At 33.4% G+C, this 18,036-nt stretch overlaps 1 protein-coding gene across 3 annotated transcripts in view; it reads left to right on the top strand.

The window, feature by feature from the left end:
- Positions 1-18,036, top strand: part of TTC17 (tetratricopeptide repeat domain 17) — an 86,029-nt gene that overhangs the window by 17,273 nt on the left and 50,720 nt on the right. For 2 of the 3 annotated variants that reach the window (XM_016146842.2, XM_016146843.2), the window contains exons 2-11: positions 4,238-4,327; positions 7,433-7,602; positions 8,238-8,349; positions 8,577-8,708; positions 11,708-11,817; positions 12,383-12,527; positions 12,950-13,089; positions 14,494-14,654; positions 16,071-16,183; positions 16,931-17,077. In XM_016146842.2, the coding sequence (XP_016002328.2) occupies positions 4,238-4,327; positions 7,433-7,602; positions 8,238-8,349; positions 8,577-8,708; positions 11,708-11,817; positions 12,383-12,527; positions 12,950-13,089; positions 14,494-14,654; positions 16,071-16,183; positions 16,931-17,077 (1,320 nt within the window). Of the gene's footprint in view, positions 1-4,237; positions 4,328-7,432; positions 7,603-8,237; positions 8,350-8,576; positions 8,709-9,399; positions 9,516-11,707; positions 11,818-12,382; positions 12,528-12,949; positions 13,090-14,493; positions 14,655-16,070; positions 16,184-16,930; positions 17,078-18,036 lie in introns of those variants that run through there. The other variant, XM_016146844.2, reaches the window with a different exon arrangement.

The following is an 18,036-nucleotide window of genomic DNA, read 5'->3' on the forward strand; positions in this document are numbered from 1 at the left end:
CACTGGCTAGCAAAAACTGTAAATACCCACTAAGTGGGATCATTTAAGGTATAGCTGAAATCTTGGTTGCTTTGAAGATTCTTGTTTGTTTTCTATCATATTGTCTCAATATTTAAATATTCTAAAATTCTGAGTAAAAGATTTAAAATATTCTGTCCCTAGTTTCTAACTCAAGGGGAATTTTTTTAAATAAGCATGGCATGATGCAAGATTTCATCCATCAGTTTCAAAGTGCTGCGGAGAAACGAGTGAGTTCCCATTAATGTTGCTTTCATGTACTCATTTAAATACCATTTTAAAAATAGGAGGTAAAAATGTTCATCATATGTGAAGAATAAATTGCATATGAGTGCTGGAATTAATGTTAAAATAGAAATGTTCAATTTTCTGTCGTAAAGGACCAATGGCAAGTAATTGACTCAAACTTTCTATGGTAGAACTTAAATATGTTTGTACCCTTAGACTGGTTATTTTAAGTTTAAAATGTTCACCCTTTCGCTAATTCAGCAGTGAAATAATTACCCTCAGATAGTGATATATCCATCCATTACCATGCGAATTTACTGAATTCACAGAGATAAGGCTTTGAATTAGAGATGTAGATATTAACAGGAGACCACAGCAAATGAAATATATGAAAATGAACTTGCTATAACAGCAGTAATTACTGCTGTTATGTATATTTGAATACATTCTATAACTACATGTATCCAATTATACATAACAGCAGTAATTACTGCTGTTATGTATAATTGGATACATGTAGTTATAGAATGTATTCAAAGGAAAATAAAATTGAATTGCATTACATGGTTTGTCATTCTTTTGTTAAAATAATTGCCATAGTAACAGTAAAACTTTGTTTACCTTGAACTCTTAGAAAAAATCATTTCGGATCATGGAATTCCATACAGCTAATTTCAAAATACTTAATTTTTCCCTACAGTTTAAATTTTTCTCTAAAATATATTTCATACTTTCACACCTTCTTAAGTAGAAGAAATTGAAAATAATTCCAGTTTTTCAGTATGATTCTGGTCATTACAAGCATCATTTATTGTGCTGTGCAGTAATGGAGCTTTGTAGGTTTGTTTGTCTCTTTTAAAAGAGCCATAAAATGCTTTGAGATCTTGTGTATGCATCGTGACCTTTTTAACTTCCTTCTTTCTAATCTCTGTTACTCTTTGCTCTTGGGCATATAGCAACCTCTTCTGAAGATTTCGAAAGCTTGTTTACCATCTCTTTTCAGGCTGTATATAAGATAGGAGTACATAGACTCCAGTTATTAACTCACAGTGGTCCTGGTTCTAGAGTCCTAATAAACCTTTATTTAGAGGGTTGAATAGATGTAGTGTTTACAAAGTTGTCAAACATATCCTTTTTTATAATCTAAGGAGGAGAGGTATTTGAAAAGAGAGAAATTCAAATTAATTAGCATTTGCTAAAGATAATTATCATAAAATCTTAAAATTTAAGAACTCGAAAGTACCGCGATAAAAATATGGTAGGCTTTAAACCCTTATCTGACACAAAACCATGCCATTTGTGGCCATTTAGAAAGAAGCACAGATGTCAGTGGACTCCCTTCCTCCTGCTAATAACTTTATACCTCCTCTAGCTGCCCTATCTTTATTGAACTAAAAAATTTCAAGGAAATGAAACATTTGCATTTGAATGTTGGCCAAACCCATGCTATTCAAATATTATAAAGCCTTCGTTACATAGTATCTTTTTAATCTATAACTAAGATTATACTTTAAATATTTCTCTAATGTAGATCTTCATTTGTCTCAATTTTTTCATTCCTCTTATAGTTCTTCTAATATCCAGTAATTAGACTACTTAGGTAATTTGGAATGGAAATGTCATATTCCCATATTCCTTCCCCACTCCCCACCCCAGTTTTTTTCTTTACCTCTTAAAAATACATAGAGTCATGTACTAAATAACTCTAGGTCTGGACAAAGTTGCAAAGTAAGCAGACTTTCTTTAGCTTCCTTATGTAAAGCTCTTTTATACTCTGGCCTCTGGCTTTTATATTGTCTATAAAAATTTTGGTGTGTTATAGTATGTCACATTATTGTAAAAAATTTGATAGGCTTTGAATTTAAATCAATACCTATTCAATCCATTATAGTAGCTTTCCCTGCCCTACCCACATATGACTGTTAGTGATATATTCAATTACTGTCAAAAGAGGATCAAAATTTTCCTCCTCTTATAGCGATAAACCTAGCATTTTGCTAACAGGCCTTTGCTAGGTCTGATTGTTTGATAGGGATTTAGAGCTCAGGTGGCCAAGTATAGGCCTTGCTCTTACAGTATCTTTTAAATTCATAGTCCAGTTTTAATGTAAATTCCAATATAGTGGGAAAGCCAGGGTGCAGTAAAGGAATCTTGTCTTAAAAGCAAAACCATGGTAGATGATAATTATATAACTACATAATGGTAAGTATGTAGTTCAGATAATTACAATGAAAGGATGAGTGTAAGTTGCTCAAGCATCTTTTTTTCCTCCAGCCTCTCTGAGATGGTAGAATGAGCAAAGGCAGATGAGTTTTATCTGTAGTCACTCAACATTTTCCAGTTGTTAAACTGCATATTACAAAAGCAGCTATTCAACTTAATTTCATGTTGTTCTTATTTACTCTTTTTAAAAAATTTTTTTAAAAATGGCCTCTCATATTCACCAAGGTCTAAACAAGGCTAGTTTCTTCACTTAAAAGGCTAGCTCTAAAATCAACTAGTTGAGCTTATGTTAGTTTCTTAGAGGTTACAAGAAGATAGTTTCTTCTCAAAGTAGAACTTCTTGAAGGGCTGGTATATAATTTGACAATCTAAAACTGTGGAATAACAAGAACTTCATCTTATCTCTTAGGTACCAAGGCCACTCACTCTTAGATTTTTCTGAAATTCAAAAGCCATGTGTGTGAATTGTTTTTTCTTATTATAAATGTATTATGTGTACATTACAAACAATTTAAAAATGTACAGTATATAAAGTAAAAACAGGAATGCACCCCTCCTCTTTATCCCACTTCCCAAAAGATACCACTGTAAATCAACTTAGTTTTGTGCATGTACAGACATGTATAATCTATAACTATAAAAATATATACATGTAATTTCTTAAACAAAAAAATCATAGTATACTTATTCTTTATTGTTTTTAATTTATTATTATTTATGCCTACAGCACCTGGTCTTCCTAGGTGGTCTTCCACCCAGGTACTAACCAGCCCCGACCCTACTTAGCTTCCAAGATTAGACATCGAGCTTGTAGACCATGGACTGTGGCTCCATTGGGGTGTGAACCCAGGACCTTCTGCATGTAAAGCAGACGTACCAGCCGCTACACTATGGAACCACGTCCATGCTTTATTATTTTTAGTTAACTATACATTGTGAACATCTTTCCATGACAGTAGATCTAGTTTACTATATCCCATTCCATTGAATAATAGCTTTCCCTTACTGATGGATTTAGGTTGTTTCTTTCTTTTTCCCCAGCAAAAAGTGTTATAGTGAGCATCCTAGTATATATATTTGCCTACTTGTTTAAGAATGTCCATAGGTTAGTTTCCTTGAGTTCATATTGCTACGTCAAATGTTATGCATTTTTAACATTTTGGTGTATGTCATCAAATGAACCTCCAAGCAATAGGAGTAAATTTATAAGCCTGCTCCCAGCATGAGTGTTCATTTTTCCTACATCTTCAACAACATAGTTGCTTGTTTATGATCCAGAGAACACGAGTTATAAATAATTAATCTCAAGGTTATTTATATTACCTTTCATTTATAGCTTCTAAAAATAACTTTCAAAAATAGGTACTTTTAGTATTTTCCTTTTATTGCTTCCAAACCTGTTTAGATATGGAATTGTGCTATCAAGACAAGGCAGTCCCTTTTTATTATTATAGGTGTGTGAAATACCTTTTATTTATCATTCATTACCAAATACTTCTCTTCTTGAATACTTCTTATACACCCAGTTAGAATAGTCACTTGAAAAGCTTGCTCTTTCAAGATTGAATTCAAAGGATAGCTATTGAACCTGTCATTCTCTTTGCTGAAATTTATATGTGATGACTTTTGAAATACCCTTTGAGTTTTACTGAGCACCTAACGCTGATTATAATGGTGATTGATTAATAATTTAAAGTGCATTAAAGGAAACTTTATTAAACCAAACATATTAATGAAATCTGAGTTTTATTTGTTTTCTTGCTTGCAGGTGGATTCACCAATGAACTTGAAACATCCCCATGACTTAGTCATATTAATGAGACAAGAAACAACAGTTAACTACCTCAAAGAATTGGAGGTGAGGCAACTAGGCATGTAATTTGCAGCTGAAACTCGTATTTCACAGAAGCTATTGTATTTTTAAAAAATTAAAATTTTTAAGCCCAACTTTGACTTTTACAGAAATTTACTACTTTCAAGTCATATTTTTAAAAATAACATTTAATTAGAGTAAGCTTTGAGCAATAATAAGAGAAACAGACTACCCTGCCCTGGATTTTATGCCTGATTCTTGACTTATTATGTCCCTGAACAGAGTTTCCATCTAGAAGTTTTTCCATAAAGTATGAAGATGAATAATCTCTGGGAATATTCTTAGAAGGAGAGTTTGGATAAAATGTGAATAGGAAAAATGATTTTAATATCCTATAAAAATGTAATTTTCATTAATTCCCAAGTAGTAAAAACAAGGATCTTGCTATTGTGTGTTCTCATGATTGACATTTGCACCTTGAAAATTTGAAATTTATTAGTGCTAATTAAGTCTGACCTTTTGTTTTTATCATTGATTTTCATAAACCTATTTTGCTTTTTAATAGCAAGCAATATTCAGAAAACTAGATTTTTTCATCATAAAATCTCTGCTTAAAAGTTATACAGTGTAAAAGGACTGTAAAAAATCTCACTAATGAGTTTTATATTGATATGTTAAAGTGATAATACTTTGAATATATTGGCTTAACTAAAACATAACAATAAAATTTTAAAAGTTACAGTATAAATTGAATCCAAGCTTCAAGGAAACTTATAAGTTGTAGAAAAAGTAAACCAGTGTACAAAATGAGATTTAAAAATTATTAAGAATAATAAGAGTAATAAGAGTTGCATCAGTCTAGATGGAATCATGAGGATCATCCTCATTTTAGAGGCGAGGAAACAGACTCAAAGACAGTAAATTGCCTGATTTCACATAGGAAGTTATGGCAGAACCAAAGGCAAACACCATAGCTCTTGGTTTAAAAGCTGACATACCTGTTAAACCAGGTAGCCATATATTTTCTAGTTATATGAAAATTCTGAAATGTACTTATAAAAATTCAAACTAGTACATCTATCAATAGAAATAGTTATATATATATGTATATTTCTAATTTCTGCGGATTAAGGAAGAGCTTTTAGCACATATTAACCAGCTCTGCGTAGGTAGCAGTACTTTTACATTATTTATAAATCTAGAACAACTCATCTTTTTTTAATAGTCTCTTACCTTGTTCCTACCAGTTTTATCTATGATAAATTTGGAAATGTTGATTTTTATGATACCAGGAATAAGATAATAGGTATATTTATAGGGCTTCATTCTTGGAAGCTTGGTCTGTTTTTATTTAAGCACAATGTACAAAAGATGCAGTGGTGCAGAAAATAATTTTTATTCTCACATGCATAAGTACATTGTATATATATAATGCTATCCTTTTTTTAGGGGTAGTATCAGAAGTGGAACAGAAACACTAAGTTGGGAAAGTCCTTAAATCTACAAACCTGCTGGTCTCTAAACCTGTCTAGTAGTTCAGCTCTGTAGAGTAAAGGGGGCTGATAATATTCCATACAAGATAAAAGGAAGAGAATTTACTTACTGCTTGAAGACTGAGATGGAGCCATTCTGTTCATGAAAAGAGTCTGGAGGCAGGAAAAAAACAGGAAGACAAAACGAAACCTGATGACCAAAAAATGAACCAAACCACCCAATGGTTCAATAATTACACCTTCAATTTCCTGAATACCATTTCAGGGCAAAATATTACTGTGGGATAGAAACTTCAAACCAAAATTTTAAGATCTGTTTCTGGACTTGGGTAGAACCTGGAAGCAACCACAGAACTGCTAGACACAGGAGATGGTCATGGAGTGGTTGTGAAGAGAGACAGGCAGAGATGGAGAGGGGTGAAGGGTAACTCTAGGGTTTTCGATCCAAGAGACTGAAAGGATAGAGTTGACTTTAACAAGTACAGAAGACTAAAGGATGCATAGGATTGGGGAGTTTGTGAAAACCAATGATAGTTTGGCTTTGGTATGTTAAGTTTGAGGTACCTATTAGACATCTGAGTGATGACATCACGTAGGGAGTTGGTTCTTCAAGTGTAGACTCTGGGGTAAAAGTCTAGCTGGAGATATAAATTTGTTAATCATTGACAATGTAGACTTTAAGCCATGAGACTAATGCAATTTATATTCAAAGTAATGACAACTAGGTAGACTTCTTAGATATCAAAGACAATGGAGGAATAACCTCAGAGTGCTAAGGGAAAATCAGTCAAACTAACATTTTATATTTTTTCAAACCATCATTCAGTAGTGAGGGTAAAGCAGTTTTCTGACACCCAATAACAGAGTTAACCAACTACAGACTCTCACTTAAAATAAAAAGATTAAAGGTGTACTTTTACAAGAAGAAAAGTAGACCCGATGAAAGCTACATAGAATGTATAAAATGATTTAAAAGCACTGATGAAAAAGTTATTACATTTACTTGTTTGTTTTTGTTTTTGTTTTAAAAGATAAAACTAAATAAAATTAGCAATATGTGGTTGGTTTGGGACGTGATCAGTGATTAGTTAAAACACATTAGACTCTTGTCATGTTCAGAAGAAAGTGAAAGTAACTGAATAAATTAAAATCCAGTTGGAATATTTATGGGTGAACATATTAAAAATTTAAGAATAGTGCCACATTTCAATATACAGATGATATATTATAGAATTGTATGCTTGAAACCTATATAATTTTATTAACCAATGTCACTCCAATGAATTTAATTTTTTAAAAAATAGTATATGATAGGTATGGGCGGTGGAAAAATAGATGTTTATGTAATTCTTCTGTATGTTTGAAAAACATACACAGGACATTAGGGGAAGTTATTCCAGGTAGCAGTATCAATAAGTTGGATGTCTTGAAGTACTGACATAAAACATGTTTACACAATTCAAGTAGTTATTTTCCGTATACTGACACCCGTTTAAAGAAGCTTATTTATGTCAATTAAGTTAACTAAGGGCATATTAAGAATCCTTGTCTTCCTCTATAGAAGATTCTCTTCTTCAGCACATTAAATTCTCTTTTACATGGTATCTAGACTGAAATACTAGAAAAATCCATCGTGTTTTTATTTTCTTCTCAACAGAAGCAATTAGTTGCTCAAAAAATTCACATAGAAGAGAATGAGGACAGAGATACAGGACTTGAACAAAGACATAACAAAGAGGATCCAGACTGCATCAAAGCCAAGGTGCCTTTAGGGGACCTGGATCTGTATGATGGCACATACATAACTTTGGAGAGCAAAGACATCAGGTAAAGAGATTCTCTTCTCCCTCAAAAAAAACAACATTTTTCTCAACAGACCTTTGCAAATTATTTCTCTGAGAATAAGCTTTAGTCACAGATGAGCTTATTGAAATGTTAAGGTTCAGAGTATGTCCTACGTGTAGAATTCTTAAAATCAACAAAAAATATTTAATACAGTAGAAAATTGAACAATTTATAGTAAAGAAATACAAATGGCTAATAAACATTTCTCAGTAATGATCAACAAGTAAGTACAAATTAAAACAGATAGTGTACGTCTATCAAATTGAAAAAAAACATTAAAAAATCAGTAACTGGTAGAAATGTGGAGAGGCTGTTAACAGAAGCAAAAATTAGTTTACCATTTCTAGAAAGAACTTAGCAGTGTTATATTAGCTTTTTAAAAGTCCCTGATCTTAACATTGTTTGACCAACCTATTTTCTCTCTTACTCTTGATTTATCTCCCTTAAGTTGAACTCCCAAAATATTTGACTCTAACAACAGCTATGTGAAAAAGATTTGAATGCTGACTAATATTGGTTTTAAAGTTGAGATGTTTTGAGAATATGGTTCAATTAGAGAAAACTTAGATATTTCTTCACCTTTCATTCATTCATTGCTTCTTGCTTCTTGATTTTAGCCCTGAAGATTATATAGACACAGAATCTCCTGTCCCTCCAGATCCTGAGCAACCTGATTGCACTAAAATTCTAGAACTTCCATATAGTATACATGCTTTTCAGCACTTGAGAGTAAGTAGAGAGATTTAGAATTTTTCTCTTTTTTGCATTTTTTAAAAATTTACCCTCATACTTATACTCTTTTTCTTTCTTCTTTCCTTCCAAACAGCTTAATAATTTTACAAACATCTTGCATTTCTTAAAATTCTTTGAAAATAAATGCTATAAGGTACCAAATAACTTGTGATCTTTTATAATATCCTTTTCTAATCCTTTTTTCTATTTTTTTTCTTTTTCAGGGTGTGCAAGAGAGAGTTAATCTTTCTGCACCTCTACTACCTAAAGAAGACCCAGTCTTCACGTATTTATCTAAACGATTAGGAAGGAATATAGATGACATAGGCCACCTCATTCACGAAGGCCTACAGAAGGTACGGCGTCACTAACTCGAAGAGCCAGGAGACGCTATGTGAACAGAAGATATTTTTCTCTCAGAAAATACCTGCCTAGCTTGCTCTTGTCTAGAGAGTGATTTTAACTTATGATTACATTAATATAAACTGTGTAATTCAAAGCTAGGGAGAAACATTGGTAGTCAAGTCCCCTTAACCAAGAAGGGATGCTGAAAGTTTTATTTAAACTAATTCATGGAAAAACAAACTATAAACTAATATAAGCAACAGAGCTTATAGGCTAAATTATACATTTTGAGTGTGAAAGAAAATTTAATGTTCATGTGTTTGCCATATCTATACACAGTACATAGATGATCACTATTCTCTAAACAAGAAAAAGAATCACCACCATCAATAAAATCTTCAAGTAATTTTTTTAAAGGAACATCTCCTTTAAGAAAATGAAATAGAGAGTTATGCAACAGGACCCAAAAATTTAAATGTATTATTCACGATACATGTGGGAATTAGAAAACAGCATTTGCTCTTCTCTATACCTAAGGAATATCATACCATATAGGCTAATTTCTAAGCAGTATTACAGTGGTATCAAGTAAAATGTATAATCACAACATTAATATACATACAGTTTATTCGAATACATTATACATTATATATACGATTATTTTTGTAGCTAAGTTACCATCTTCATCTTGTTTTTCTGAAGGTAATGTAAAACATTGCATCCCCAGAAGTTGATGAGTAATAAGGGGAAACTGGCCTAGGATTTAAAATATCCTTCAGTAGTTCAAGAGAGCGATGAAGATGGTTTGGACTAGAATGGTTAGTATTGGAAATGGAGAGACTTCAACTATTTCAGGAAATGTTTAGAAGTTTAGAAGCTGATGATGAATTAGATGTGGGAAATGAGGGTGAAGGATAATTCCTCAGTTTTTGGCTTGAGCAACTTGAAGGAGGAGTGGGGTTGGGTGGGAGAAGAAAAGATGGAGTTCTGTTTTGGCCATGTTAAATTCAAAATATCTATATGAATCTGGAATTCCAGGAAAAGTGATAGCTGGGTGTGTGAATAGAGAATAATTGTTAAATAGGGAGTATTTATTAGCCAAGGGACTCAACAAGGTCACCTAGAGAACAGTGAAGTTTGAGAAGAGGCCACTCTTGAGTCCTGGGTCCTCCCATGTTTAGCTATCATGTGGAGGGGAAGGGACAAGCAAAAGAGACCAAAAAAGTGTTTGGAAGAACATGGTGTCCTAAGAGCCAAGGGAAAAATGTGCTCCAAAGAAGCGGGGAGGAATTAACAGTGACATTCAAACATTAATAGTATTATGGGGTAATTTTATGAGAAATGTTATAGAAAGATTTTTCTTTCCAGATTTTTTTTTTCTGACATAGTATGATGTTAGTGTTCTGCTTTTCCTGATGTTTTTAGTAGTTCATTTGGAATCTTTAATTTATCTTTTTGTTCCAATTCACAGTACGAAGTCTGAAAATAAGAGATAAAAATCAAAGCATTTGTTGATTTGAAGGAAAACTTTCTCAAAAGGCTATCAAAAAGGAGACTGAATCCCAAGTCATAAGTCAGTTGTGAAAGAACATAATGCATCACTCAGAAATCATAACTTTTCCTTGAAGATAGAATATATAAGGCTAATTAACACAGCATTATACTTAGTTTTAACCTTACAAATAACTATTTCAAAAATAATTGATCCTTATAAAAAATTTGGATTATATTTTAGTAATCAATAAAGGGAAAAGTAAAAATTATAGTTTAAAAACTCAGGGTAATTACTGTTTTATTATAAATTCTTTTGGATTGTTATTTTTATACATCTTTATAGTTAAAACTTAATTATTCTCAAAAGATATATTTTTAATAGTGGAATTATGGGGGTTGAAGGGTAATTACATTTTTAAAGCCTTTAACATACATGTCAAATTGTCCCCCAGAAATGCTATACTGTACTAACCTAACATGTCTACATTTAATATCTGAAGATATAGTGTATAGGCAGTATTGGCATTCTTTTTAATCTTTGCCAATTTATAAAAGGAAACTTGTATCTTTTTTATTTCTATTTCTTTAAGTTTTACATCATTTCACCTAGTCATTGTTCACATTTTTGAATTGTGTGCATTTTTGGCCCATGTTCTCTTGGTTTTTTTGTTTGTTTAGATTTCTTATGAGCTCCTTATATAGTAAAGATACTAATGTTGGCTGTTGTATGTTTCCCCCAGTTCATTTTAAACTTTACGACTTTTGCATGTTGAATTTGAAAGTTCTCTTCTTGATTTTAAACTTATTTATATTGAGTTTTAGACATGGTCCAGTTTCGTGTGTTGATCTCTGTGTGGTTGAAATTTAGTATATGTTAAGGGACAAAAAAATCCAAGCACAAAAGGAGCTAAGTTTATGAATTTCTATTTAACTTAACTAAATAATATCCTTGTTACTATATACTAAGACTCAAGTTTTTAACAGTGTGAAGATTTGAATTAGATTATGAACACACATGAGAAAATGACAAAAATTCATCTCTTTTACAAGAGCACAAGGCTATCATTTTCTTTCATATATATCTTCATTCAGATATTAAATACATAGGGAACTTTGCAATATATTCATTTCAGGAATTTCATGTTAGAGCAACTGGCATTTCTAAGTAGGTTAGGTCCTAACTTCTAAAGTCCTAAAATAAGTCCCAACAGGTTGTGGCCACTTGGTGGGCTTTTTCAGCTTTGTTTCCCCTTTAGAGTGATAGCCTGCAATTGTAAGGTCTCTCTGTGGGGAGTACACCTTAATATGCCTGCTCAACTGATGATCAGGAGGCTCTTTTGACAGATACAGTTTATTTGTACTTTGTCCTCTGGTTTATTGCTGCTGTGAGTCTTGCTCTTTTTCATCTTAAACTTCAGAAGAGGCAGAGTAGTAAAGATGTTCATTGTGAATATTGTAAGTTGAAGAAATTGTCTTGAGGAGTTATTGATTGTTGTTTTGTTCATTTAATCTCTAGAACTCTTCTTCATGGGTACTGTATAACATGGCTTCATTTTACTGGAGAATAAAGAATGAGCCATATCAGGTAGTGGAATGTGCCATGCGAGCACTTCATTTCTCTTCCAGGTAAGTTGCCTCTGCTTCTGGACCTTCTGATTTTCCACATAACTCGGGACTGTTAAAGAAACGATACATAAAAAAACAAGAAGCAGAATAGTGTTGTACCTACACTTTCTTCCATTCCTGTTCAAAGAAATTAGTCCTGTCACAGAAAAATGATAGATGTCAAAGACTTCAAAGTGATAATAGCATAATATACTTCTGATTTCCATTAGGGAGAAAATATAGGTGCCCTGTGAGTTACCTGAGGCTTGAATACAGGGACCTCAGCTGGAGAAATTATCATAAATTAAACTTTTCTCAAAGCAAATGTAAGCCTTTGATACATTTTAAAATTATAAGATGTCTGCCAGACCTTATTTTTGTGGTAAAATTTGTAGCTATCGAATTCAGTACCATCAATTGTGTAAAAGTGAAACGTTATGATTTTCTTAAATTATTTTCTCCATCCGTAAGTATACTCAAAGTAATTTCCCAAGGTCAGTAACTTTGAGGAATTTTCTTGTCAGAGAGTTATACATAATTGTGAAATACATGCTTCCTTCCTGACGTGCATGCTCTCCTCTTTCAGGCACAATAAAGACATTGCCCTGGTCAACTTGGCAAATGTTCTGCACAGAGCACACTTTTCTGCTGATGCTGCTGTGGTGGTCCACGCAGCTCTGGATGACAGTGACTTCTTCACCAGCTATTACACTTTGGGAAATATATACGCAGTAAATACGACTTTCTATTTTCATGAGCCAAATCAGTCGCTATTTTCTTTTTCCATAAAAAATAACCCCTTTTCCTTCCTGTTTTGGTCTGACAAGGGAGTGGGGATGGAAACAAATTGAGGGAGGGGGATTCAACACAATAATGTGTCATAATTGTCCCAGCCTCTTGACAAAAAAGAAAAATGATTAAGTTGATAGGAATATTAAGTTTCTCCATAGAATACTCTTAAGATAGCAATTCCTTCCAATTAAGCATTCCTACATAGCATGTTTTCATGTTGTGGAGATTTGGTCACTGATTAAAATGACATTCACTATTCCGTGAGATACAGGTATAGTCTCATAAGTCATTAGGGGGTTTGGACACATGCAAATGGGCTGTGTGGCTAACGTTTTTCCCGTTCGTGCTTTTGTCTATTCAGATGCTTGGGGAGTATAACCACTCAGTGCTCTGTTACGACCATGCTTTGCAGGCTAAACCTGGGTTTGAGCAAGCTATAAAGAGGAAGCATGCTGTCCTGTGTCAACAAAAACTCGAGCATAAATTGGAAGCTCAACATAGGTAACTGGGAGAAAAAATTTCACTGAAGTGCTAGCACCATAGAACCTTAGATCAGACTTGTTTAGGGTGTTATTAGTGTTAATTTGTTCATTACGATTAAGAAAAACACCTCTTCACTATTGCTAGTCCTATTCTTTTTCTCCAAATCCAGAATATTTAGCACAATTCAGTGGTTGTGTAGAAGAATCTTTTTAATAGCATGGATTCCAGGAACTAGAGAAAGTTTGCAGTAAATGCTGTCATTTAGAGCTTTACAAGTTGACAATCAATTACTTTTATGAAGTCAGATGGAGGGGATGATACTGCTGGATACTCAGTAATTCTGTTGATTATGCTCACTTGCACATTGCTGTATTTGATCTTTCTCCCCTTTGGCTTCTAGTGTTGGGCTATTGTTGTGTTAGGTGAGATTAAGAGTCGTTATTTGCCCCACATTTTAATCAGATTTGTGTAAGTTGTACTGTAATGGAATTCTCTTGTACTTGGTTCTTACAGGATACTTAAAAAAAAAAAAAGTTGATCCTATAAATAATAGGGTCACTTAAGAAATGTCACATAACTCAGAAGGGAATTGTTCATCTCATAGAATTAGTCTTAATGTTTTGAGTTTACTTTGATTGTTAGAGAATTAAATGGTGATTTGGAACTCATTAAATTTTTGTATTTGCTTATTTTCCAGTATGTTTAAAGCATAATATTGCTTGCTTGTTACACCTGGCTTCTGTTATACCTGATTAGAACTTTTTCTGGCTGAGCTTCTTCCAATATTATGCTCTTAAGAATTGAATTCCTTCTCTCTTATACAGTCTGTACAGCTCCTAAATCTCCATATGTTACAGTGTAATAGGTAATAAATATTATTAAATATAATCAGGCAGATGAGTTGAGACCAGGTGTTAGAAAATATTCTTTTCTAAAGCAAAGTTTTTGTGGTTTTTCCCCAAAATCTATAAACCAAGGAGCTAGAGTATAAGAACAGGATACTATGGCCCTCTTAAAAGCAGAATCACAGGAAAAGATGAAAAGAAGGTTCTAGAAAGGCTTTGACTGTCAGTGGAACTAACACAAACTTTGTGGAGGGAAATAGAATTGTTAAGTCTGTAAAGATTTATAGTATATTGTTTTGTATCTTTTTTGGCACCTGAAAAATTTAGCATCCTAATGTCACAATAGTTGTATTTAATGGAAGAATTTTACATCCATCTTTTCGCCCCTAAGTTTTAATAAAGCAACATCATTTATCTACCATCATTATTCTTGAACTTGTGGTGCAGTGGTTTTATGTTAAAAGGAAAAAACCCTAGTAGTTATTACTGAGAATCAGAAAATCTATGCATGTACGTGGGTTTAAAATTCACAGTTTTAAACTTCAGTAACTTTTTCCTGATATCAAAAAATGTTAAGATCCCTCCAGCGAACACTAAATGAGTTAAAAGAATATCAAAAGCAGCATGACCACTACCTGAGACAGCAGGAGATCCTAGAAAAACATAAGCTGATTCAGGAGGAGCAAATCTTAAGAAATATCATCCATGAGACACAGATGGCAAAAGAGGCACAATTAGGTAAGTATTGATTCCAAATAACTGAAGACAGGTTAGGAAATACAGTTCTGGTGTGCTTTACTTTCATAACTTTCATGTGGCCATAAAACAGGATAAAGTTATGCTTATGACTTTCTTCCCATCTTAAAATTAAGAGTCATCACAGCAGGTATACCAGTAGGCCTGGGGATCTGGTTTGGTCTCTGTAGCTTTTTTTAAATTCATATTTTAAACTAAAAGCCAAACCTTTCAAATCTTCATCTTAACAATGGTTGTTTGCCCTCTGTGGCCTACATTGATGCTTCTTTCACGTTAACATGCATATCAGTCTCCTGGGGATCTTGTTAAAATGCAAGTTCTGATTTAGTAGGTCTGAGGTAGGTGCTTGAGATTCTGTATTTCTAGTAAGCTCTCATTTGATGCCTGTTGCTACTGGTCTGAAAACACACTGTGAGTAACTCGACCCTACACCAAGTAAAACAAGCCAGACACACCCTAGAAACAAAGCGTCCACACTCTTCAGTCAGCACGGACAATAGGCTAAATATCTTTTTCTCTTGCTCCTTTAAAAACAAATGTTTTATGTTAGAAGTAAGAGTTTAGATAAGAATTTGTCTGAAGCAGGAATTCCTAACTTGGACCAATGAATTAGTTTCAAGGAATTCTGAAATCTTCCCCAAAGTTACATGCAAAATTCTGTATGTGAACAATTTTTTTTCTGGAAAGAGGGTATGTAGATCTTACTAAAATATCTTAAGAGTCTGTGATACAAAAATAGAACCAGTAGTCTAAAGGAACTTGGGTTGACAGGAGATCAATGATTTGCTTATATCCATAATGTTCTGTTTCTGATTAAATGAAGGGAGCAGATCTCACAGCTTGATATCAAAGAATAAAGTAATAGAATCCTTGATATTATACCCTCTCCCTTGATACATATATTGGTCTGGAAAGCCTCTTAACCTTGAACCCTTAGCTGTGACCATTTACAATTTATTTTACAATCCACCTAACAAGTTTTCTTTGCTATTTTGAGTGCAAAGAGTATATTCAGTCCTTGGGATTATTTACTACTCAGTCTGTACCAAAATGTTGCCAGAGCTCGTATATATAAATTTGAAGCAAGTTTATGATGTAAAGCAAATTCTCTCCAGAGAAATGGCCGATTATATTGTTTTTAAAACAATATAATAAATAGATCTACAACCATACAGTGTAATTGCCAAAAGATACCTTAGTGATTATCTAGTGGAGCCCTTTGTATTGTAGGTAGAGGAACAGGCTTTTTTAGAATAATTTAACCACTAACAAGTGTTCTCCCGTATAAGTGCCCCCTGCGTAAGTACCCTGCCAGGCTCTAAAGAGTATAAGGTTGAAACTAAATGACTTAAACTAAGAAAATCACTTTGGCAGTTGTAATTTCCTTTCCTATTCCAGGAAATCATCAGATATGCCGTCTGGTCAACCAGCAGCATAGTTTACATTGCCAGTGGGACCAACCCGTGCGCTACCATCGTGGAGATATCTTCGAAAATGTGGACTATGTTCAGGTCTTTTTCTTGGTCTCTAGCTCTTATAAATTTCTGCACATCTAAGAGTAATATCACATTTTCCTGTTCCTTGTGTATTTGATCCCTAAAATTTGTGACTGTCGCTTAAGATTTTGAGTATCGGTTATTTAAGAAGTCATTTTTTATAGAAAGTATTCTGCTCTTCCATGAATGACATATCTATTTCCCAAAGAATATTAATCATATTCATTCCTTTTTCTCATTCTTTTACCTAACAAATTTTAGAAATAAGAGCTATTGTATCTTGTGAGAATATCAAGCACTGTTTTACCTTGGTTTGGATGAAGGCTATATATATTTGCAATTGATTGTACAGTAGTCTATAATGCCTAAATGATAGCTATATTAAACTCTTAAGAACCTTTAAGTTCCTTTACTTCTACCCACAACACACTAATTTTATATTGTAGTGATCATTTTAGTTTATGTAAGGGAGTGAAATCATGAACAAAACCTCTAAATCAACTAATTATTAAACCTAAAAGAGACTAAATCATACAAAGGAAGTAAAGGGACAGGAAAACAATCCAATGGCATAATTTCTTATAAGTTGCTAATAATAATACATTATCTGAGAGAATACTGCTGGGGCATAGTTCTGAGAATTAATAGATATGAGTGCTTTGTTACTAACCTACCTTGTGATTTCCTACTAAGTTTGAGTTTTCACCAGTGTTTTGGGGTTGAGTTAAATCTTAGTCACAGCTTTTTCTTTTCATTTTCTAGTTTGGTGAGGATTCATCAATCTCCAGTATGATGTCTGTGAACTTTGATGTTCCAGCAAATCAGAGTGATGTCAGTGATTTGGTCAAGTCTTCTCCTGTAGCACATTCTATTCTCTGGATCTGGGGCAGGGACTCTGATGCATATAGGGTAAGTTAATAGAAGTTACTTCCTCAGACAAGCTCTTTTAAAGCAGCGGCTCTCAGTCTGACTGATTAATGTGGCCCCTATCAGCATTTAGCATAGTTCAGCAAGCAGTTATTAAACTTCTGTTAAAAGGAAGGCATTCTGCCAGGTAGTACCTAAGTAAGACACAGGGTCTGCCTTGAGTTCTTCCCAATCAGATGGAGCAGATAGACTCCCTGATTTTAATCTGTGTATGAATACAATACACAGATTGCTTATTCTGCTGGAACTTACATTCTAGTGGAAGATACAGATAATAAGCAAGTTAATAAAGATGTATTTATAAGCTAGCTAAGAAATAATCAATGGAAATACCAGGGTATGAGGACAGAGACCGTGTATTTTTTATTCACTGTTAAATTTTCAGGATTTATTCTAACAGAATGAATACAACCACTTAGGTTTAGTTATATGTAATATAAATTCCCCAAAGTTGATAGTTTCAGGATATCAGTTTACTAAGCCTCTGGTACATGTTATTTAATTTAGAAAAATGAAGATTTCATAAATCAAAAAACAGTTGTTAAACTTTGGCATTGACAAAGAAAAGGTCTTAGTTCAGGGAGAAATAGTTTTCTGTACCAGTTTTGTGAGCTTATGTATGCTTTCAGGTACAAATCAAAAACTTCACTTCAACTTGGCTTAAACAAAAGAAAATTTGCCTCATATTACAGGAAGTCCAAAGATGGGGCACACTTTGGGTTTGGTTGATTCAGTGGCCCAGTGATGTCATTAATGACCCATTTCTTTCTTTTTCATAAATTTGCTGTCACAGTACTGGTTTCATCTTAAAACTTGTCTTCCTAATGGTTTTGAAATGACAGCCATCAGCGACTAGAGCAGTATGTTTTTTATTCCTATGTGGTATGAGAAACTAAGTCTAGCTTTTCTTTCCCAGAAGCCACACTGAAGCCCTTCTTGTG

The sequence above is a fragment of the Rousettus aegyptiacus genome, unplaced genomic scaffold (assembly GCF_014176215.1).
Source record: "Rousettus aegyptiacus isolate mRouAeg1 unplaced genomic scaffold, mRouAeg1.p scaffold_m13_p_5, whole genome shotgun sequence".
NCBI classification, from domain to species: domain Eukaryota; kingdom Metazoa; phylum Chordata; class Mammalia; order Chiroptera; family Pteropodidae; genus Rousettus; species Rousettus aegyptiacus.